The sequence below is a fragment of the Peromyscus leucopus genome, chromosome 8a (genome assembly GCF_004664715.2).
Source record: "Peromyscus leucopus breed LL Stock chromosome 8a, UCI_PerLeu_2.1, whole genome shotgun sequence".
NCBI lineage: Eukaryota > Metazoa > Chordata > Mammalia > Rodentia > Cricetidae > Peromyscus > Peromyscus leucopus.
Genome location: NC_051085.1, coordinates 6,942,372 through 6,965,818, shown reverse-complemented (window position 1 = coordinate 6,965,818; position 23,447 = coordinate 6,942,372). Strand labels below are relative to the sequence as shown.

The following is a 23,447-nucleotide window of genomic DNA, read 5'->3' as shown; positions in this document are numbered from 1 at the left end:
GCTGCAATACCATTCTCCTTAGCTTCCATTACAGTCTTTTCACCAGCTCGAGGCTATTAAATGACTGTAGCAGACCTCTGGGTTTCCATCGGGAGCCTGCTTGTGCCTGGGAAAACTGAGCCTCTTTAGACTCAGAATGGTCTGACATGCCCTTGACAGCTACCCAGGGAGGCTTCAGTGAGCTCACCATAGGAGACCCTTGTAATTCCTGCCCCAGGGAGGAGGGTGAACAAGGCTGGGGTTAGGGCTTTGAGTTTCCTTTTTCTTTTGAAGGAGGTGGTAAGCAGCTTGCTGAGATGGAAATTACAGGAAGAAGCAAACAGGGAGCTGAGGGTCCAGGGCCCTTTAACACTGGGCACTGGAGGCAGAGACTGAAACAAACCAGTTGGCAGAAATAGCCAGATGCCCCTCCCTAATCCAGGAGAAGAGTTCCAGGGAAGTTTTGTCTATTATTCACACTCTGGCCCAGTCTAGAGTGCCTCTGGTATTTTGTTTTACTTTTTTTCCTTTTTAACCATTTACAAAAAATAAGAACTGTTGCAGATCAAGCCACTTAAGAAAACAGTCTCTGGGACTAACCACAGGACCTGGGCAAAGTGATCAGGCTTTGCGGTTCCCTGCCGGCTCACCTGTCAGCATGCTCACCAACTGCACTCGGCACGCACGCGTCAACCTGATGTAGTTTTACAAAGCCCGCCCCCTCACTCTCCTGTGTGTCGGATCCCCGCAGTAGCCCTGTGGAACAGCAGGACCCTATCTTCCTAGTATAAACTGGGGGAGAGAGAGGTTCAGGAGCTCAGGGACCACCCACCCCGTCACTGCAGCTGGAATGGCAAGGTGGGACTGGGCCCTCAGGGCCTCTTTATGTAGCCCAGGCTAGCTTCAGATGCATGCCTCTCTTCTCTTCCGCCTCCCCAGAGCTGGGATCGCAGGTGTGTCCCGCCTGCCCACGTCCACTGCTTTCCTCACTGCGCCAGCCACAGCACCTGCCGGTTCTAGCACAGCAGCGTGGAGACACTGCCATTTAAGGAAAGCTGCCACGCTCCTCCCACGGCCCCGCGTCTCCTTTCTTCCCAATGGGGGCCTGGCGGAATGGCTCCGGCAAAGGCTGGCAAGAGGGGCCTCTGACATCAGCGAGGTGGTGACCTAAGGAGACACCACTAAAAGTCCCAAGTGCGTCCATGCGGTGAGTGGGCTGCACGAAGCGTGGCCCCTGGGCAGTCAAAGACAGAAACTTGACATGAAGGAGACGGGCTTCCAGACGTGAGCACCCACACCAGCTCAACAAAGCTGTCTGGAGAATGCGCCCTCTGTGTACACTGTGGCACCTTCTCTGTGGTAACCTCTACCTCTGTTAACCACCTTAAAAACTTATAGACAGTCGATGCTGATGAGAACTAGCTGCTGAGTGTCAAAAAAAAAAAAAAAAAAGCTGTCACCATGCATAACCATGTCCCCTGCACCTGACATCATTTATGGGTTGAGAAACAAAGAGATGCACAAAGGAACTCCTATGAAACATGTATTTTCAACCTAATTTGCTTTTGTAAATGATTTAATTCTGGGCGCCAAATGATGTCCTATACTGAGAAGGATAATCTGACAGATTCGGCTCCATAGTCACTGAGTCCACAAACACAGCTACAGTTAATCGGAAGTCATGCAAAATACTACTTTTCTAGGGGTTAAAGAACCATCACACAGAAGACAGAGCCGGAGCTGGATGGGAGTTTTCTAAGAAACTCCCTGGGCTGGTATGCTTCACCTTGACCTATGACCTATGGCCTATGACCTAAGCATGTCCCTTCCTCCCTTCCCTCCGTCCACCCACAGAGGTAGGAGAGCCTGTGTCTTAGCTCTCTCTGGATATACGGGTGTTCTTTTTACTCATGACAGCTGTGAGGCCTGTCTAGTCTGCAGTTGGAACCGATGACCCGTCCGGGAGTCACGACTGCTTCCCGGTGCTTCCCGAGCCCTCGCCACCCCCACCTGCGGTCCTTACGTACGGCACTGGGCACTGACCTGCTTTACCCACCTCCCTTTCCTCAGTGATCCTTCAGCCTGGCACCCAGCTCTGAGATGAGGCCTGCTTAGCACCAGTGAAGTTCCCCACGTTCAAACCAACAACGTTCTGTGAGGAGATGAGGGAGTCAAAGTTAAAATCCAACCCATCCGCATCCATGAGTTCGCTACGGATAATGGACTCCATGTCACATTCCAAGCTCCCATTGAACATGTCCAGGTCCAGGTCACTGGGGAACTTGTCATGGCCCAAGACGGGAAGGTTTGCACTAGCTGAGTACAGTGAGGAGCCTGAGAGAGAGTCCGAGAGGGTTTGCATAGACTGGCTGACGTGGGACTGCTGCTGGTGTTTGGCGACCCAAGGCTGCTGGAGTCACTCAAGCCCATGTTGCTGACGGAATTTGACAAGGCACGGCTGCCACCAAGAGCGCCCTGGTTTTGGTGCTGGTGGTGGAGCAAGTTCTGATTGACCAAACTCCCCTGGGGGGGCTGGGCAGCAAAGGACATCATGGGGTCGTTGCGGAGCATCACATTCCGGCGGGCGTTCTGGGCAGACACGGCAGAGCTAGCCTGAGACATCAAGGGGTCCGACTGAGTCATCATGACGTCGCTGTGGCTGAGGGAGTCTGACGTGAGCAGGTCTTGGAGTGTCTGGTTCCCATAGTGTGCCATGGAAGAAAAGGTGGCCGGCTTGTTCTCTTGGATGGTCTGCATGGGCGCCTGGCGCAGGGAGTTCAGAGACGAGGGTCCAAACACCGTACTGCTGAAGGAGCTGGTTGGGGAGCCCAGGCCGGAGCTCTTGGCGGTGTACGGGAAGCTGGAGCTCCGCTGCATGAGCCCCCCGGGGGGCGAGGGCTGCGAGGGTGGGAGCGTGATGTTATCGAGCAAGTCATCCATGAGGTTGTCGCTCAGCCCGTCGTTCAGGTTCATGGTGCCCGCCATGTCCGTCAGCCGCGGGAGCTCCACGGTGCACGGCTTGCTCACGGAGGGCGACAGGCTGGCGGAGCTGCTGTAGAGCATGGGGGAGAGCGGGGCGTCGTCGTCCTGGACGTCATCCAACTCTGCGCTCGCCAGGATGGGCGACAGGCGGCCACTGACTGTGCTGGCGTTGGAATTGGTGCGGGAGCGGAAGTCTGTCCAGGCGTCCAGCTCGTCGCTGCTGCGGGACGTGGGGCTGCCAGGCCACTTGGAGAGCTGGGCAGGACTGTCGTCCGCCCCCGCCGACTCCGGGGCGGCCTGCAGGGCCGCCTTCTTCTTGGCCGCCCGGCCGCGGCTCTTGGTGTACTTGTTGCTGTTGTCCATGGAGACGGCCCGTCGCCGGGGGGCCTTCCCGCTCTTGCCGCCGTCGGGGTTGATGATCCACCAGGAGCTCTTGCCGGTTCCTTCATTCTGCACCCGCATGAAGCGGCTGTGCAGTGACAGGTTGTGCCGGATAGAGTTCTGTAGAGAAAGAAGGGGGAAGGGACAGTGTGAGCCAGGACGGTCCAGTCCAAAGCAGACATTCATAAAGACCTCGCAATTTGTTTCTAAAAACAATATCATTTTTTGGGGGAGGGAGGTGGTACCACATATGCACGTGGACATCGGAGGACAACTGTGGTGCGGGCTCTCTCCTCACACCACGCGGGCCCCGGGAACGAACTCAGGTCATCGGGTTCAGCAGCCAAGGCTTTTACCCACTGCGCCCGCCATCTTGAAGGTCAGCTTCCATTTCATAGGCTACCATTTTTAATTTTATTAAATAACAAACATCTGACTTGGAACAAAGCATCCGGCTAAACGGGAAGCTTTCGTGTTGGGGAGGCGCTGGAGGCATGGAGCTCCTTGACACTGCTTTCGCAGATTCTCAAGTTTTGTTGCACTTTCTTGAATTATATTTCTTTTCTTTCATTTCTGGAGACAGGGTGTTCCTCGGTGTAGCCCTGGCTGTCCTAGAACTCGCTCTGTAGACCAGGCTGGCCTCGAACTCAGAGATCTACCTGCCCCTGCCTCCGCCAGAGTGTGTGCGCCACCACACCCGGCCTATAGTTACATCTCTTACACTACAGTTCACACTGATAATTTATTACCATATCACTCCCTCGCCATAAGTGTCAATAAACCTCCAGCTCTCCGAGAAACCTTGGTGGCTATTTTGTTCTCCTGCAGTCCTTGGCTGCACAAGTGCAGGGCCAGAAGTTACTTCCGGAGCACTTCTGTCTGAGTGTGAAACAGGGTCCATCCATCCTGCCATGATTTCACAACTCACCATGTAATTCCTGCAGCCATGGGCAGGGCAGGGCAGGGTTTTTCAGGGACAGTGAAGGAGTAAGTCTCTCATTTAGAAGAACTTGCCTCATTTATACATTCTGCAGCCTCAGGAAGTGTGGGTTGAGTAACTTCCTTCCAAAGAGTACAGTATGAAAGGGGGAAAGAGTAATTTGTAGTGGAGAAATCTGACCAACGCTGTGTCCGCCGGGTGGCCAAGGCCTCCATTAACAGGGGCCAGCACACTGCTAGTGTGCATCCTAGATAAAATGAACTGAAAATGCAGCTTTTCATCAGTCTTTTTCTAAAACCTAAACCCCAGATTAATCATAAGGAAAACATGAATCCCATTTAGGGGACAAAAGCCTGCTTAGTGCTCCCAGAACCATTGCAGCCAAAGAGAAACAAAGGGACATGGGAAGTAGAGCTGGGGGGGATCACATCACAGAAAAAAAAATTGTAAAAAAACTGGGAAGTCTGATTAGCATGTACAGACTTCCGTTCATAATAATGATAAATACTGGTTCATCCACTGTGACACTTATACCAGGACTGTAATGTAGGGTGTTAAGAGGGGACACTTGATGGTGGATACGTGCAGATTCTTTTCACAAGTTTTCTATATATCTAAGACAAAATCTCCCTGCCCCCCTTTTAATGTAGGGCGAACCCCTTTAAAGTCCCAATGATTTGAACTCACTGGAAGAATCTCCCTCCTGGCTTAGTGGATACACCCAGTTGTCAAGTATCACCAGGCCCAGCCATATCTCTGCCACTGGCCAAGCATGTGACCCCAAACAAATCATTTCATCTGTCTGCAACCACAGCAGGTTCCCATCTTCATCAGGGCCATGATAACATCCAGCCACCCCTCCTGCCACGGATGACATAACAATGATGGATGATAATGCACTTCAGACACCAGGCACGCTATGCTCTCAGGTTTGTTTCCCCTCCTCTTATGAAGTGCAGGTCCACAGTGAAGAGCGCTCAGAGCCTGGGGAAGCTCATTCTAATCTGTAAAATGCCTGCTGTGCATGCAACAGGAAAAGAGCTGAAGGTGTTCCCCACATCTGGAAGAGCACCTGCAGGCCAGATGAGTTTTTACTGGCAAGTTAAAGACGAAAGACATTGCCTAATAATACTGCATATTAAATTATGAACAATTCTAAAAGTCACATTTAAAAAGACTTTGGCAACCATCAACTGTGTTTATGTAGAAGAGACAAATACATGTGTTCTACCAGATTGTTTTTAAAACACAGAAAGTCAACAGGATTTTGTCACGAGTAAATAACTGAAAATACACAGTATTCCTAATGCACATTCCTATCCAAGAAGGGACTGCAGTCCAGGCTGGGCAAAGCACAGCAGCAATTACGGTCACGGCGCCATTTCCACAACTGCCATCAGGATGGGTGGGACAGCAGGCATGGCCCGAGGACCCAGAGACGCAGGCCGGCCCGGAGACTGCAGGCCCTGCTCCCTTCACACTCCGCTGCTTTTGAAAAAGAACAATGGCAAGGGTACTAAGGGTTGGGAATTTTATCCCTTCTCTATGAAGTGCATTCCTGACACGCGCTTGCAGAAAAGAACACGGAGGTCCCTCTTGAGAACATGGGTGATTCAGCCATTCAGTAAAAACGTCAACACAAACTTCAGGGTGAAAAGTAAGCTGGTCCTGAGGCTTTGGGGGTGCAATGCACATACCTCCCTAATCATTCCTACCTGTCAGCTTGTATACTGTGAATTCTGGGAAGAGTTCACATGAACACCAAACATTTACAAAAATGAGCCATCTCAAGACATTCAGTGATCCCGTGTAACAGGGAACAGTATTTTTTAAAATATATTTTACTGCTACCAATTCCAAACCCTACCAAAAGACCAATCAAGCATTTTATGGATTTTTCTGACAGCCATCTATGACTCTAACCCCCCAATGATGTATATTATAATTTTCTGCAATTACAAGTGGCTAAAATGAGAGAGACAGCAAACTTCTTCTATAAGGGCCTGGATACCTGGCAAGGAAGGCCAGTGCTTTGGGAGTCAGGGCAGGGTGGGTCATGAGGACTGGCCTCCTGTCCAGGTCCCTAATTACAAAGCGAAGCTCTGAAGATCTGCCAGGTCACCGCTGGGGACTGAACATAGTCACAGCCTCCAACCCTCACGTCAAGGCTGCGGCAGTTATCAGGGCACACGAAGGCCAGGCTCAGAGACACGAAATAAGACAGTCTGCCAGCCAATGCACAGAAACCAAACCAGAAGCAGTTTGCCAACTCTCAAGCCATGCTTTTCCTCTGGCCCTTCAGGTTAACGAGAAGTCCTCATGTAATATGCTTGTACGGACAGTTCAGAAAAGCACCCAGAATAACTCTGCTTTAAGAAAAAGGGGAAACACATAGAATATCATCTTACTGTGATTTTCTTTATGAAATACTTTGCTAGTCTTTGTAAAAAGGCATTCTGTTGTTGTGGAGTCCCCTTCCGGAGGAGAGGCAGTATGCCCACACTAACCAATGGGACCGTCCACCTGGGTTCCTACACACAGAGACTGGCTTAGTGGCCAGCCTTCACTGACCTCTCATTTTAGAGGTTCACTAGTAGCAGAATACATTCCCTGAGGTCATCTACAGTGCTCAGACAGGTTTTTCTAGCTCCTTTATTACTAAGGCAACACCAACAAGAACTGGGCCACACCGCCCTGACAGGCCAGTCCCAGCAGCCTCTCCATGCAGTCTAGACACCTTGCATTTATAAAATCATCAGTCTGAGGGTGGGGCACTGACAAAGCCAATAAACACAGCTCACCTGTCCATCACTGTTCAAATGCCCTTGCCCTGCCAAGGCTAGACGCCACAGATGTATTTTCCTCAGAGTTCAGAGGTCTAATGATTAGCTTTCCACCTCAGTTTTATCCAAACAAGAAAGATTAAAAAAAAAAAAAAGATGAAAAATGAGGTTCTGTAAGATTCTCCTCCACTTTAATCTCAGGAAAACTACCATTAAAAATATCCTATTGTGCCCGGCAGTGGTAATGCACACGCCTTTAATCCCTGCGCTCAGGAGGTAGAGGCAGGCAAAGCTCAAAAATTCAAAGCCAGCCTGGTCTACAGAACATTTGTGGATAGCCAGGGCTACACAGAGAAACCCCTTCTAGCAAAACAAAACAAAACCCAAAACCAGAAAAAACAAAACAAAACAAAACAAAAAAAACCCTCAAAAATCCCCAAACCAAAAAGCACATTATTACCCCACCACCACCAAACTATAGTTTTCAATTAATATATGTATCACCCTAAGAAGTAATCTAAATTTCCAAGGTTTTCCTTCTGTAAAGTAAAAAGGGAAGGGCAGCTGAAGGTAACAAACATACGGTCTGCTAAAACTCTAATTCTAACAAGTGTGATTTTTCTAAGCCTACTCAGCCTACTCATATACACAATTCAGTACACTGTGAAGTTCACTTGGCCAGAAAACTAGGGCTATGATTTCCTGGGCCATTCTATCATATCGCTACAGTTGCCCAGGGGCCACCCCACAAAGACCTTGTGAGCAGCTCCAGTTACTGAAAACTCAAGATTTTGATGAGTTACAAGAAAGTGAGTACCAACCACGGGCAAACACACCAGCTTTTCCTCCAGTTGGAACGCCGAGACTTAGAAAACCTTAAGAGACGTACGTCTCCAGTCTGGGAGCAAAGCTAAGAATAACGCCCATCTCATTCTGCACCAGCCTTCGGTTCTATGAACCAGCTTACACTGAACAGGCCTGGACTGGGGCCAAGCCCCCACTACATGTGGTTAACTAATCACTGAGCTGGCAAACCTGGTCCCTTGACTGTGGCTACAATTAGTGAACTCCTGTTCCAAGAGGCACGTGCAAAAGGTACGTGGGGGAGGCACCCTGTTGGGAGTGGCCGTTCACCGTCACGCACAGTGCACTGTGTGGGCCGCTGCCTAAAGAGCCTTTTGCCCGGCCCACCTAAAAGACATCAGCACCAAGATGACCGGTTAGAATCCGATCATTCCTCTCTTGATGTAACCAGCAGCTCTCTGTCGCAAAATACATTCAGTGCTGATGTGAGGTGCCTGTGACCCTCCAACAGATACCACATCATTACAAAGACAGGTGGACTCAAAACAGAACGGGAGTCAGAAAGAAGCTGCGTGGAATGGCAGAGCATCTACCGCTCGCCGGGCCAGGCCCCAGAGCGCTGAGCTCAGCCTGTCTTACGGGGCGGGCGATGACGCTGGCCTGCCATCTGAACCTCAGCTGCTTCTGTGGAGGAGCCAGGATCCTTGGGAGGGTTCCGTGAAGCTCAGCATGCAACACCCCTCAGGCGGGCGCCAAGCACAGCTCTCCCCAACTGTCAGACCCCACATACAGACGCAGCCACGTCGCGAACCTTAGCTTACTGTTTGCGTGTGCTTTAAGTCAGAACGGGAGAGGGTGGCGCCCTCCAAGAAAGGGTTACAAACTTTGAAAAGCTTTTAAGGTGCTGTGCCAGTAACTGGACATTTCTGAACTGCTGCTGCTCTGCATCTGTTTCAGCTCCTTCCATGCCATGTTTACCTTGTGGAGACTCCACTAACCCAGACACCAGCTGCATGTGCTTTCCCTGGAACACAGAGAGGGCTTGTCTGGAAGCAACATGTGGTATCAATTCATCTTTCTCAGCAACAGCAAAGAGAAATCTACTCGCTTTAAAAATAAAAAAGTTGTGTAATTTAACTTTTAAAAGCTCTGCTTTTTTGCAAAGAAGACAGTTCCTTCCCCTCCTCGTCCTCCTCGTCCTCCTCCTCTCCCTATTCTGGGATGCCTATAAAGTAAGACATTGTGTTCTGGTCACCAACTTGGGAGCCTACCAGTCTTTAGGAGGGGCTTGGGAGACACTGCAAATGGCTAGTTTCCAGAAGTGCTCATCTGACTCTTACGTAGAGCGGGTCTTTTAAGTCTGTCTCAGGGCTTGTCTTGTGGGCACTGATGATCTGGAACAAAGTTGCTCAGTGCCTGGATTCCAATACTTGCTCCCGGTCAACCACAGGTGGCTAGGGTTGCAGGGACAGTTCAATGTAAATGGTGAGTCACAGAGAGCCACCGAGGTTGGTGAGCCACAGTAGAGCATGCAGGTCAGCTACAGGAAGAAGAACTGCCTGGGAAGTGCCATGGCTGGCCCGAAAGGGCCTCTCAAGGGCAGTTTCAGACAAGACTCTTGGCTTTACTCTGTAGCAATTCTCCACCCTGGCTGCATATGTGACACCCCCCCCCAGGGGAGACTTTGCTCACCCATGTCCCATCCTCAGAGCTCCAGCAGTTGTGTCTAGGTGTGGACATTTTAGCGCTGCCCACCCCCCCCCCCCCACCCCCTTACCCTAACTTGTAATCAGGACCAAGAACCACCAAATCTCCCCTCTTTAGCATTTTGATGACTGATTCAGCAGTTCAGCTTCCTGACTCCCAGCGTCCCTGATTTGGTAACAGTGTAGCGACATCCTTTGAGTCCAAGTCTCTAAGACTTCAGAGGTTAGGGTAAGGACTCAGTGTCCCTGATTTGGTAACAGTGTAGCGACATCCTTTGAGTCCAAGTCTCCAAGATGTCGGAGGTTAGGGTAAGGACTAGGGTCAGAGAGTAAAGCGGGGTGTTAAGGTAATTATTTGAAAACCATCGCCCAGTTCTGGCAGCTCTTCATGGAAGACCACTGGGCAAGGATCCCTCACCTCGTTCCCTGTGGCAGCTTCCCTTCTGCCCAGTCCCCAGCAGGAAGCAGAGGGAAGCTCCGGGGCTGACCCTCACCTCTCACTGCCTCAGACGCTGCTGGGGACCAGCCATCAGTTGTCTACTCTCCAGAATCTGTCTCCTTGGGACTAACTGACATGGTGAGAGAAAACAAACCAAATACCAGGGCGAAAAACCTGAAGTGCAGTAGCAGGCCTGAAAATAGAAAAACAGTATTTCATACGTACTATCTATAGTGGCCCAAACCCCAAGCCTTTCGGCTTGATAAAAACATAAATAACCCTTCACTAAAAGGGTTGCACAATCGACTCTGATGTGTAAGACAAGTTCGTCCGTTTCTACCCTTGCTCTTGTCCAAAGTCTTAAAAGTTTAAACCATTAAAGGACTTTAAAAAACAACGATGTTCTAAAATAAATATTGTTGGGAACTTGGCTGAAGGATTGTATTTCCAGCTAGAAACAAGATTTCCCGTTAAATTTGCTGACAGTAATTCTCTACCCACAGATGTCCTCTGGAAACATTTTTAAAGTTTTATGCAGTGAGCCAGCGATGGGGGACTAAAACAGCCGTCCGATGAGCAGAAGGGCAGTCCATTTTCACTCCGGACACCCCCTCGGCCTTTCTTAGGTGGAGGGCTGGGCTGGCTGCAGAAACAACTGGAGGGAAACTCCTAGCTGGGACGCGAGCGCTCCTTAATCTTGTAGGGAGCCAGGGCACCACCACAGTGTCAGTGGGTTTTCTAGTGTGGACTTTATTTTAATATCATAAAATATATATTAGTTTTTCACTGAGCAATTGTCTTTTCAAGCTATCCCACAGCTGTTTCTGCTCTTGGAGGGCAAGAGGGAACATTCCATTCCTCCCAGCAAACTTGCACTTCCGGCACACACAGAACCCTGGCAGCCTTGCTGCCACGGCCCACACCCACCCCTTACAGCACCTCCCTCCCCCCAGGCCTCCAACTTCCCACTCCAGTCTAGACCCAGACAGAGGAACAGCCACAGGTACACTGTCCACAAGTCTCCACAAAGCGGGCTAAACGGTGGCATCTGGCCAACTCTTCCAGGCATTTCTCCCAAGGTTTTCAAACTGTTTCCCTCTCCCATGGGATGTTTTAAATATACGCTGCTGAAATTCCCCTTTAAAAACCATGTTCATCTAGCCATATAAAATCAACGTGTCAGAGAGTTAAAAGCCAAGGAATTACAGAACATTTCTGAAATTTATTTTGCAATGTATAATAAAATAATTTTATCAACCCAATCTTTATCTGAGATTAAAAAAAAAAGGCAGCATCATTTTCCAGTTTGGAAACATAGTTTGTATAGAAAAAAGTAAAAATGGGCACTAGAAATACACATCCAGAACTCAGGAAAATGCTAGAACATTGAGAATCACTTTCATAACATTAGACAAGCAATCGGGGCAGAAGCTTGGTATGAAGGGCTATGGGGAAAAGGTGGGCTGGGAAATAGTGGCCACAACTTTATCGTGAAAGAAAGTAAGAACGAACCAGAGGCCACAGCTAAATCCAATCAGCCGGTGAGTGGCAACAGGGTTGAGGCAAAGTCAGACCTCCTGGCCTTGAGGCATAAAGGTAGTTTCACCCAGAGACACAACCTCAAGTCAGTGGTGTAGATATCCACACCAGCTGAAAAGCCTGCACACATGCATGCACCCTGATACAGGGCCTGGTTTATAGTTTTGAGTACTCAAAACACTCCCAATTAATCACTGAATTAGGGGGAAGGGGGCCGGAGCCACAAAACAGATCTGAATTGCACTTTAGGATGAGATGTGATGACCAAGGCCAGAGCCTTCCCGGTGCTGTGAGGAAGCTTCCACTAAGTCTGAAGCAGCATTTAGGCTCCTTTCCAGTTCAGGAGTCTCACCCAGGGTAGGCAGAGATGCCGACTCATTCTAACACAGACCGAAGGTTCTGTTAGAGGGATGAGAGGAACAGAACGACAGTGTGTAGACTGGCCGATGGAGCAATGCCTTGGCAGAGGGCAGCTAAGGCCTACCTAGGATGAGAGTGGTCTCTTGGTCTATCTCAGGAGGTATGGGGCTTCATTACTCACTCAAAATCACCACCAAGCAAGCACACAAGAAAGGAAATTCACCTGCAACCTGAAGAAAACGGCGGTATTCGCTGACTCCCAGGACCACCGCTCTGTGCCTGGCCAATCCCATCTCATTTTCTCTTCCTCGCACACAGGAAGCTGAGCTGTGGAAAGGTTAAGAACCTGCCCAGTAAGGTTGGTGCTGCCAATCCAGCCTGTTGGCCAACTCCAAAGCTCTTCTACCATGTGCTGTCTCAAGTAAGTTCCACAGCAGCTGTACTAACAGGGAGGCTGTACGACCTCGGACCAAGGAACTTGACGTACGACAATTCTCATGTTGGGTGGCTTCTGTGCTAAGGGAAAAGCAGTCCCTGACTGAGTCAAAGCAGAATGACCTGGCCCTCCTAGGGAGGCCTGAAATCAGGTCCTCAAAGAACTGGCAGCGTGCCACAGATCCTCAGCCAGACACATCAGGCGAATGTCTGCTAGGGCCCTGGACCGCTGGGCTGAGGCTTCATCTGAAACAGGGGCTCCGCTTTATACTATTTCAAACATGTAATGAGCCTATTAGTAAGCAGAAAAAGATTAGCCCGCTTTAAGATTACGTGACTCTTCAAATATGATGTCCTCTGCCTGCCAAGTGACAACAGTCGGGGCTTCTGTTCAACCTCAACCAGAGACTCCGGGAGGACGCTGCATGAGAGCGGCTGCATCAGCGCCTCCTCTCCTGGCATTAAAAACCTGCAGCCACAGGAACCCCGGAGAGTGAGCACAAAGGGCCGGAAACAAAGGGCCGGCTGTGGAGGTGTCAGGGGGTGGGGACCACCTGACAGCCCGAAGCTGATCCAGCGGAGATCCGGGAGGACCGTACCAACCGTTTCCAGCTCTCTGGATGCTACCACTCAGAAAGCCTGTTCTCTGTTGTCTTGTTATTTCAAAAGTGACACGTGTGTGTACGTGTGTGTTTGGTAGTTCTGAAACCCATGCCAGTGCGTAGGCACAATCAAACAGTGACTTACACCGAGGGGCTGGGAAGGGAGAAGACACCTTTCTGAACCACAGGAAGAAGTTTGGGCAAGTTCTTGCATAACAGACAAGTGTGTGCATCTGGAAACGGCGCTCTTTCGAGTGTCTGTGTTGATTATGCTAATGCCGTGAGTCAGGGCGAAAGAAGCCATGAAGAGGGCCACCACCACATTCCAACACCCAAAGCTGACAACTCCACACAGAGTAACTGCTGGGCTTTTCTTCACAGGAACGGAGAGTACGACAGAGACAATGCCAGTCCTGTGGAGATTCAGGCCAGGAGTACCCCGGTCTCTCCACACACCACGGGGCTCAGCTAATGTGGAGCCTGTGGGGAGCCACCTCCCCACACTATCACCTCACATCTGTAAGGTATCACCCGCACACTGGACGTGCAATGCTTCGCTCTGCTGGTTCCACAGGATTTTTTTTCTTGTTCAAAAACCACAGGATGCAAAAGCGGCTGACGACCGACATAATAAGATGGCTAAACATCGAAAGGAATCAACCAGTGACTCCAGGACCCTGGCTGGGTACCAATTACACAGACAGATGAGCACCAGCCAGCTCCACCATCCACATCAAACGATCCGATGAGAAAAGGTTCTTCCACAGACTAAACAACCACACACCAACACTGGGTCACTCATTTCAACTTAAAATCTGGAGTGTATAATATCAGACTGCTCCCTGAGCTATGATGAGCTAAGGAGGGTGAGTTCACACGGGGTAAATGAGCTTTTCTAAAGACTGCATACAACAGGAGAGTGTTGTTTTAGTAGGTACACCAGGTTCAAGCTCCTAGAACAAAGTATCAGTGGTAGTGTAACACCTATTGGCCAAAGGAAACCCAAGGGGCACCCAGGACTGTCGTAAGAGAATCTGTAAGAGCTGAACACGATCCTGCACATCCTTCTCTAGGATCTACCCGGGTAAGTATCCTTCTCACCCCTCACCAAGGAAACGTCTCTTTGGGGCAGACGAAGTCCTTTACAGAAAACCCCAACCAATCAAAATGCAGAGTTGTAAAGTCCAGGCCCAAGTGACACACTGACAACACAGATCCCATACTCAGGGAATATTCCAGAAGAGGGGACGGAAAGACCGTAAGAGCCAGAACAGGGAGTCTGCTATGATACTGTGTCTCCTACGAGTGTCAGGTTCTCCATTCATGAAGTCTCACCAAGATGGCTGCCTAAACATGAGCTGAACAAGTGCTACGGACATGATAATGTGGAAGGGAAAAGCCCACGAGGCCTCAACCATACGCCAAGAACTACAGGTAACTAAGGAATCCTGGAGCAGAAAGAGTCTTCCCCAGGAAAGGGCAGACCAACTGGTTATCTAGTATCAAATGGTCAGCCCTGACAACATATACACAAGCAATATTATACAGACTGAGCAGGTTTTATTTATGTGTTTAGGAGTTTAATACCTCCCCCCACCCACACACACATGTAATAACAATTAAAGAAAAAGACACTATGGATTGGGGGGTATATGGGAAGGTCTGCAGGGGGAAAGGGAGGAGGAAATGATGTAATCACAATCTCAAAAAAAATAAAGATTTTTTTTAAAGAAAGGTAAACACATAGTAGGAACGGAAAATTCCTGTACCTGGGTACTTGAAAGAGTAAAGGGAAATCAGGAAGCTTTTTTCAGACCCTGCCTGTTACTGCGGGGGAAAGAAGTGTCTAAGAGGAGGAGGACAGAGCACAGGAACTGGGGACGGAACCAGGGCTCAGCCAGGTCTTACAGTTCTCCAGGGTCACTAGTCCCACACATGGGCTGACACGGGAGCCCCTGGCTGACAACAACTGCCATGGTAGACTCTAACTTGGCAAGGTTAGCTGGGAAATTCTTTTCTCCACTTCCTTAAAGTCCATCATCTGGGTCACCTGACATCCCAGCTCTTTCTGACTAGGTTGTTCACTTGCTAATGGGAAATGCATTGAACTCACAGAACAACCAAATACTAGGTCTTTACTTAAGACTTAACAAATTACTGCATGTGTGGAAAGGTAAGATTAATCCCTTTAGATCAAAGCAAAGGAAGAAAAATACACAAGAATAGATGCTGCCCAGGCATTTTCAGGTTCAATGGCATCTTCTTAAAGCAACGCACTTTCAACTCTCAGAGGCATCATGTGAAACAGTATTACCCCATATTATTAGCCGTTTCTGCAGAAGCTAGTCTATCTGGTTCTCCTAAACAGCTTTAACCTCAGAGTGGGAGTACATCTATGTCTTCCCAAGTAAGAAGATGGCCAAGCCCTGGAAACAGTAACTTTTGGACAGAGAAGCAAGGGACGGGCTTCTTAAAAATGTAACAGTCTAGTCTAGAAGACCCCACCCCCACCCCAGCTGCCTTGTCTCTGCAAGTCTTGCAGACAAATTACAGCAACTCTGTTCCAGACCATCACTCAAGGAAAACTGTATCTTCACAGTAAACTGCATGAAAGGTGATTGTGTGTCTTCTTCAACAGCAGGAAGACATGTGTACTGCCTATTCTAAAGCCGCATAGGAGCTCTAAGTCAAGGTTTCTGGACAGCCCTGAATGTGCAGTCATTAACTTGAGCCTACTGCGGGTAGCAGCATGCTCTCTCTACTCCTCACTGTCCCAACTAGGAGAACAAGGGACAGAGGGAGGCTGATGCAAAGCACACTGTTGCCAGGCAGTAACCACAGCACCTGGAGAGCTGAAGCAGAGGAACCAGGAGTTCATGGCCAGGCTGGGCTATGTAATGAATTCCAGAGCAGCCACAGCTATATGCAACATCCCATCTGGAAGGGCAGGCCAAGAGGGAGCTGCCGCCACCGCTGATACTGCTGGGATAGGAAGCTCCATGCCTCTGGGTCCCATCTGAGTGAGGTCCCTGCAGTTCTCAACAGCCCACGATTTCAACGAATAAACTACTCAAAGTCCTTAACTGCAAGAGATGGCAGTGGACAGCACTTTTCTAGCCCGCTTTCTTCTCCACCTTTTCAGGAGACACAATCCCCATAGTCAGAGCAGGAGGAGACAGACATGGCTCCAGCACTTTGTGATGCTCTGGCTCGGCTCTCCTGAGGATACTTTAGACAATAAGCCGTGAATAAAGGGCAGGAGAACGAAGACTCCTCAGATACCATCCTGCTGATGCAGTCAATCTGAAGTGCTCACCGTCTCAGTCGGCTGCTGCTCAATGCTGTAGTTCTCTTGTTCAGACACATCACCCGAGGTCACTCCTTTCCTTCCTTTACTATGGGATACGAGAGCAGCCCACCCAAGTCCTGAACACTGGACACTCCATCTCAGGGAGCATCTCACCTGCCTTAGTCACGGTTCTGTTGCTGGGAAAGGACACCGAGACCAAGGCAGCTCTTACAAAGGAAAGCACTTAGCTGGGGGCTGGCTTACAGTTTCCCAAGTTTAGTCACCGTCATGGCGGGAAGCATGGCAGCACACGTGGTGCTGGAGTGTAGCTGAGATCTACGTCCTGATCAGCAGGCTGAGAGAGAGAGACTCTGGCCTTGGCATGGGCTTTTGAAACCTCAAAGGCACCCCAGTGCACATTTCCTCCAGCAAGGCCCCACCTCCTCATCCTTCTAATCCTTTCAGATAGCGCCACTCCCTGGTGCCTAAGCATTCAAACAGATGAGCCTATGGGAGCCATCTCATTTAAAACACCACATCCATTTATCAAGTTTCTACAGGGGCCATGTCCATCCTGCAGCATTGGGCCATTCTGAAGGGAATCTCTTTCGTTCTTGATTTACCCATGGGCTGCTCTCTACTTAACACCCATCTCTCCCCCAGGCACAGTGACCATGGCCCTAAGACATGTCATGAATGTGGAAACCTAGGATTCCCTTTTCCTTTCACACAATTAGACCTCCCAGAAAATTCCTTTCCATTCTTCTGATAGAATTTAGCAGTTTGGGATCTAAAGAAAAATGCACGAGGAAGTTTTTATAAACCAGTAACAATGACATGTAATATACATTATACATTCACTGCAAGTTTCTAAAAGATTAAGTTTCTATGAACCACGAGAACCTTTGCCACACACAAGAGAAAAACCTCATGATTTTATGCACCACAGTTTTAAGCCAGACGTGTTCTGGTTCAGAGAAAATTGGTATTCTTCTGTTTCCTTCCCTTTCCTCCTGAATAGCCTACTTCCACTTGGCAAAAGGAAGAGTGCATTTACTATAGTGATCGTTCGCATCTGCTTGTCCAATGCCTCTGGAATGACACTGGATAGCAGCAGCCAGATAGCCAAATAATGTGCTCTTGGAGAAATAATGATCAACTAAAATGCCATAAAATGGGCCAGTACCTGCACTCTGCTTGTACTGTGAGATATTTTGGCACCAAATCCAAGCTTTCTTTGGTTACTCCTTGCATCAATCAGAAAATTACTTTAATTTGCTATGATGCTATTTGTGGACATGCATGGAAAAGCAAGCAGGCATCTAGGAGGAACTAGGTTAGCCCTCTGGACTTGAGCAGCAGGTCCGAGCCAAGCATTCCAGGTACAACAGCATTCAGAGCCCCCAGCCTATGCTGAGTGGCAAAGGCTGTAGATGGAGAATAACCAGCAACTGTGTGCACGTTGTCAGTTTTCGGTGCTTCCAGCCTAGGTTGACTGCCTAAAGAACTGGCAATAGCACTGCCTTAAACCACAGTGGGGTAAAGAGCTTTTAGTCCACTCTATGTATATCTGAGGTCTAAAAATGGGTGGGTGTGTGTTATTTAAGTATCATTTGGGCTTTTACAGAATCCTATGGCTTTTCTATAGCCCACCCGCCAACTCTCTTTCCTTTGCATGGTATCATGGTGGTTATTAAAGCATTTCTGGGAGCTGGGGAGACAGGCTCACTAGGTGCCTGTCACCCAACCATGAATGAAGCCCTCAGTTTGATGCCCCGCACCCACATGAAATCTGGGTGCTACAGTGTAGGGGAGACGGAGACAGGAATCCCTGGAGTTCACTGGCAAGCTCCATGTCCAGTGAGAGATCCTGTCTCAAAAATTAGGTGGAGAACAAAAGAAAGAAACCACCTGACGTAGACCTTTGGCCTCCGAACCCTTGCAAGTATGTGTGTGCACACCACCTCCCCCCCACCCTTGTGGGGGATGTATAAAATATGGATAGGCCATGAGCTCATATAACAAGGGAAGAATTATGTAAGAACAAGCACAGCTACCTGCCCCCAGCCTTCCCGGTCCATCCAGCGCTGGCCATGCACCTCTCTGAGCCAATGGATTCCTCCTTCCCCTTTGGACTAAACTATGCCAGTAGATGATACACAGAAAAGCTGCCATCAGTGAAGAAAACACCCCATTCCCAGACTCCCCATGGTCAATGAAAGCTACCTTTTGACTGACTCCATTGTCAGTTACAAATACTCAGATTAAACAGTTTGTTATCTTACACTTCGGAAGCATTTACACATTCAACTCAGATACATGAGTTCCCTTGCAAGCCATTCTCGTGCTTCAAGTCAACCACACAATCCAAATACAGCAGGAAAAGTGTTCTTAATTAAGATCGAGAATTTCCTGATAGCCAATTAAGAGAGCACTGGATTTGATGATGAGAGGGGTAGGGGATGCAAATCCTTTGGGGGGCCATTATATCAGTACTATTAAAAAACTAATTGCTTTTGGTAGAACAGACCACTCCATTTTCCCTTTCTTTACTAACAGAATGTCGATTCTGAGCTGGGCCCAGAAGACTCTGTTCTCTAGCTTTCCTTGAAGTGACATGTAACCATCCACCTGAGTCCTAGAAGCGGAAGAGTTTGTGGAACTCGTCAATAAAGGGGTATACGGGAGCCAACTTGTCCCAGAGTGAAGTCCCTCTGGCCTATCTTTCTTCCTCTTTGTGACCTGTATCTGGATGGCCATAAGGAAGAAGCCACTTGCTGAGATGCGAGGGCTCTACAGAAGGAGTTTCCAATCACTTCCTCTTTTTCAGATGGTATTTTGTTGCATTGCCCAGCAAGTTTTGAACTCCTGAGCTCAAGTGAGCCTTTTGCCTTCTGAGTAGCGGGAACTGAAGCTCTGCTCTACTACAGCCAAGCCAAACTAGCCTTTTTGGGAAAGGAATTCACCACTACAGTGGGGTAGTCTGGGGCTGAGGAGAGCCCCATGATGAGGGCTTGCTGTGGGAGCAGCGGTCTTGGTAAAACACTCACCTGTAATCCTGGGGCAGGAAGCAGAGAGGAACCTCTGGGCTCACTGGCCAGCCCACCAACCTCACTGGGGAGCCCCTGATCTTAGAGGAGAGACTGTGTGGACAATTCCTCAAGAATGACAGCTAAGGTTGACTTCTGGACTCCACAGGCATGAACACATACAAAATAAAATGAAAAAATAAAGGTGCATGCCCAGACCTAAACGGACAGGCCTAGCAACTCTCCTGTTGGGAGTGAGCCATACTGACACACTTCCACACGTGACACACACGCATGTAATTTCTCTGTGCATATTCTCTTGCAAATACTTTTATAACAAGATAACTATTGTTATAAAAGTTAAAAAAATTATAGAAGTCTAAGTGTTTATAACAGTGATTGGAGGTTTGTGTTCACAATAAGGTAACACAACAGAACCACCAAGCAGAAAAGGCCCTTCCGTGCCGAACTGCACCCACACACCAGGCATTCACGGCTTTGTTGAATAGCTTGGCGGCCAAGAGTACTTACTGCTCTTGCAGGAGACCCAGCTTTGGTTCCCAGCACCCACACGCTGCTCCTTAAACTCCAGCTCCAGGGGATCCATACCCTCTCCATAGACACCAGGCACACATATGGTGCACGTACACACACACGTAGGCAAAACACTCACACACATAAAATTTTAAAAAAATGAAAATTCTAAAATAAATGAATTTTAAACAAAAAGTGGCCTTTCGGGAATAATTGTGTGAGTGCTGAACACTGTCGGCTTCCAATGGTCCGAGCAGCAGGATGCACTGTAATCCTAGAGGTGGCTTCACGGGTTTTGACAGGGAAGCCACTGAGACAGAGTCTGCATATCTGGAAGTCACAGGCAGGGAGACAAACACAGGGGTGACCGGGTTCTTAGGAGTTCTGCTAACCCAGCAGTTCCCTAGCTTCATGCCAATCTAAGGACAGCTGGTAGGCACGCTGGAGAGTGAGCGCTGGTTCTGAGGGGATCGCAAAACTCCCAAACAGTGACATCAGTCCATTCTGCCTCTGGCCAGCTGACTTTACATTAAATCTGGAAAGGCCAAGCTGGCTAGGGAATGAAGAACTTATTGTTTGCACAATGACATTACAAGAATGAGCTAAAGCTGAAGTCATACTCTGTGGAACCGTACTATAAAAAAACTGGACTGTGGCAGAATTCCTAGGGCAAGGTTTCCATTAATAGACCAACTTCCCCCAAAAATGTGGGGAGATGAGTGCTTTGTGTTGAGATGGGGTCTCACTGTGTAGCCTTGGACCCCAATATATTGACCAGGCTGGTCTTGAACTCATATAGATTAAAGGCACACACCACCATGCCAAGCATAGGAAGAGAATCTAAAAAAAAAAAAATCTGTTGACATTGTTATGACTTGGTGTCTTTGGATTCAGAATGAAGAGGGCACACAGCTCTTTTTTAAAAAAGATTTCTTTTTATTCATGCATTTACTTTCCGTGCATGGGTGTTTTGCTTGCATTACGTCTTTGCACTACTTGCACACGCCTGGTGTCTGCAGAGGCCAGAAGAGGATGTCAGACCTGGAGTTGCAGACAGTGGTGAGCCAGCGTGTAAGAGCTGGGAAGTGAACCCGGGCGCTCTGCCAGAGGAGCCGGTACCCCTAACCACTGGCCTGTCTCTCCAGCCCTACAGAGAGGCTCTTAAAGCCAGGAGCAGGCGTACTTGTGAAGACACTAAAATTCACATTCTGTTCTGGACTCCTGCAGATGAACTCACACTGTCTGCTGAGACCAAAACCAACAAGCTGAGACCTTCACCGGGGCTGATGCATCGACGGACTCGGTGGACAGGATTAGAGACCTTCACCGGGACTGATGCATCGACGGACTCGGTGGACAGGATTAGAGACCTTCACCGGGACTGATGCATGGACGGACTCGGTGGACAAGATTAGAGACCTTCACCGGGACTGATGCATGGACGGACTCGGTGGACAAGATTAGAGACCTTCACCGGACTGATGCATGGACGGACTCGTGGACAAGATTAGAGACCTTCACCGGGACTGATGCATGGACGGACTCGGTGGACAAGATTAGAGACCTTCACCGGGGCTGATGCATCGACGGACTCAGTGGACAGGATTAGAGACCTTCACCAGGACTGATGCATCGACGGACTCGGTGGACAGGATTAGAGACCTTCACCGGGACTGATGCATGGACGGACTCGGTGGACAAGATTAGAGACCTTCACCGGGACTGATGCATGGACGGACTCGTGGACAAGATTAGAGACCTTCACCGGGACTGATGCATCAACGGACTCGGTGGACAGGATTAGAGACCTTCACCGGGGCTGATGCATCGACGGACTCGGTGGACAGGATTAGAGACCTTCACCGGGACTGATGCATCGACGGACTCGGTGGACAGGATTAGAGCCCCTCCCACCACGGCTTGTCCCATCACCACCAAAGTTAAATTTATAGCTTTATCTGTTGCCACACACACACATTTCTCATTTTTCAAGACGGTCATTTGCGAGCTTTGCACTGGGGAGAGACGCTGAAGGTCTGTCTTCATCATGAGAAGCAGAACAAATACTGTATCATTCACCCTCTGGGTACATTGGGTTTTGCTGATGACTTTCTGTAATTCTTGTTTATTTCAACAAGGATACCGTGTGCTGACCTGAACCAATGTCCCCCAAATAAATGTGATGTTACAAGCAGTCCTACCTTCCTATTTCTAAAAAGTCAACAAATGGTACTACTGTTTGGCTGGATGATGCTTCCAACCCTAAGTCATTAAGGATTTAAGACATCAAGTACCGTGTACTCTTGCATTCTTCTCCCTAAACATGTTCTCCTGTCGTCAGCCCACGGTGTGCATCCTGGGTCTTCGTTTTGATTTCATCAGAACAGAGGATGAGCCTAGGGCTAAGCCAGCATCTGTACCGCCAGTCCTCTATTTACTTTTTGGACAAGCTCTCATTAACTTTTCCAGGCTGCCCTTGAACTTGTGATGTTTCTGCTTCTGCCTCTGGAGTGGCTGAGATTACAGGCTTGTGCCATGAAGCCTGGCTTGGCAGGTCTTAACGTGATGAATAATATATGAATTCATGGTACAAATATTTTTTTCTTTTTCTTAAAGGACAAAAGCATGCCTTTTTACAAGAAAACACAAGAGATTTTGATTTTGAATGTCCCTTATTCTGTTTGCTATTGTATAGCTACAGCCCTACTACCAATTGTATGAAATTGTAAATGCCCTACATATGCTACCTAATGGATGATAAAAAAAAGTTCATAATAACTGAAAATGACGCATATTTTCTAATATCCAAACAAATGAAAAATACATTTATATGAGAAGCTGCTATTTGTTACTAGTGAAGTTTCATTTTGTTTGTACTTAGTAATCATAGAAGCATATGGTTCGGCATGTGTGACCCAAATTAAATGCTGCTGCTGCTGCTACAGCTCTCCACACCCTAACATAGGTGCCTACATGAGGACGCACATGGCCAACCAGGGCAGGGATTCCCATTTCAATGCAGCCCACCTATGCTTCTATCCTAAATATGCTGCCTGAAAATTCTCCTGCCCGCCTGTCTCCAGGCTGGCTGTGCCGCAATCCTCGTTACCTCACGGTATCACCCCTACCTTTCTTCTCCTGTCAGACATGTTCCTCTGAGCCGAGTCTACACTCCCACCTATCAGTCAACAGGATGGCATCGGGTTTGCCAGTCCATCCCCCAGTCCTCTGCGCTCCCTTCCTACACATGCTGTGTGGGTGTGTGCAAAACACGGCCCGAAGCACGGGGAGGGTGGCGTTACTGAAACTGCAGGAAAACGAGGTAAAAGTTACTCACATTCCACTTCCTCATGACATTTCTACGTGTGGATGGTGTGTGTGTGTGTGTGTGTGTGTGTGTGCGCGTGTGTGCATGTGTGTGTGCATGTGCGCACGGAGGTCAGAGGACAAGCTGGGATATCATCCGCAGGTATGCATTCTCTTTCTTGAGACAGAGTCTCTTACTGGCATCGAGTGCTCCGGCTGGGCTAGACGGGCTGGCCACAGAGCTCCAGGGTCTGCCTTCTCTGTGTCCCCGACACTGGGATTACAGCCTCACATCTTCACTCATGGCATTTATGTGGGCACGGAGGGCTGGACTCAGGC

The 23,447-nt window shown here is 48.9% G+C and overlaps 1 protein-coding gene across 1 annotated transcript in view; it reads right to left on the bottom strand.

The window, feature by feature from the left end:
- Foxo3 (forkhead box O3) overlaps positions 1–23,447 on the bottom strand; it is a 96,407-nt gene that overhangs the window by 11,242 nt on the left and 61,718 nt on the right. The window contains 2 exon segments of the mRNA XM_028890255.2: positions 2,023–2,379; positions 2,382–3,462. Coding sequence (XP_028746088.1) covers positions 2,057–2,379; positions 2,382–3,462 — 1,404 coding nt within the window. The 3' untranslated portion in view covers positions 2,023–2,056.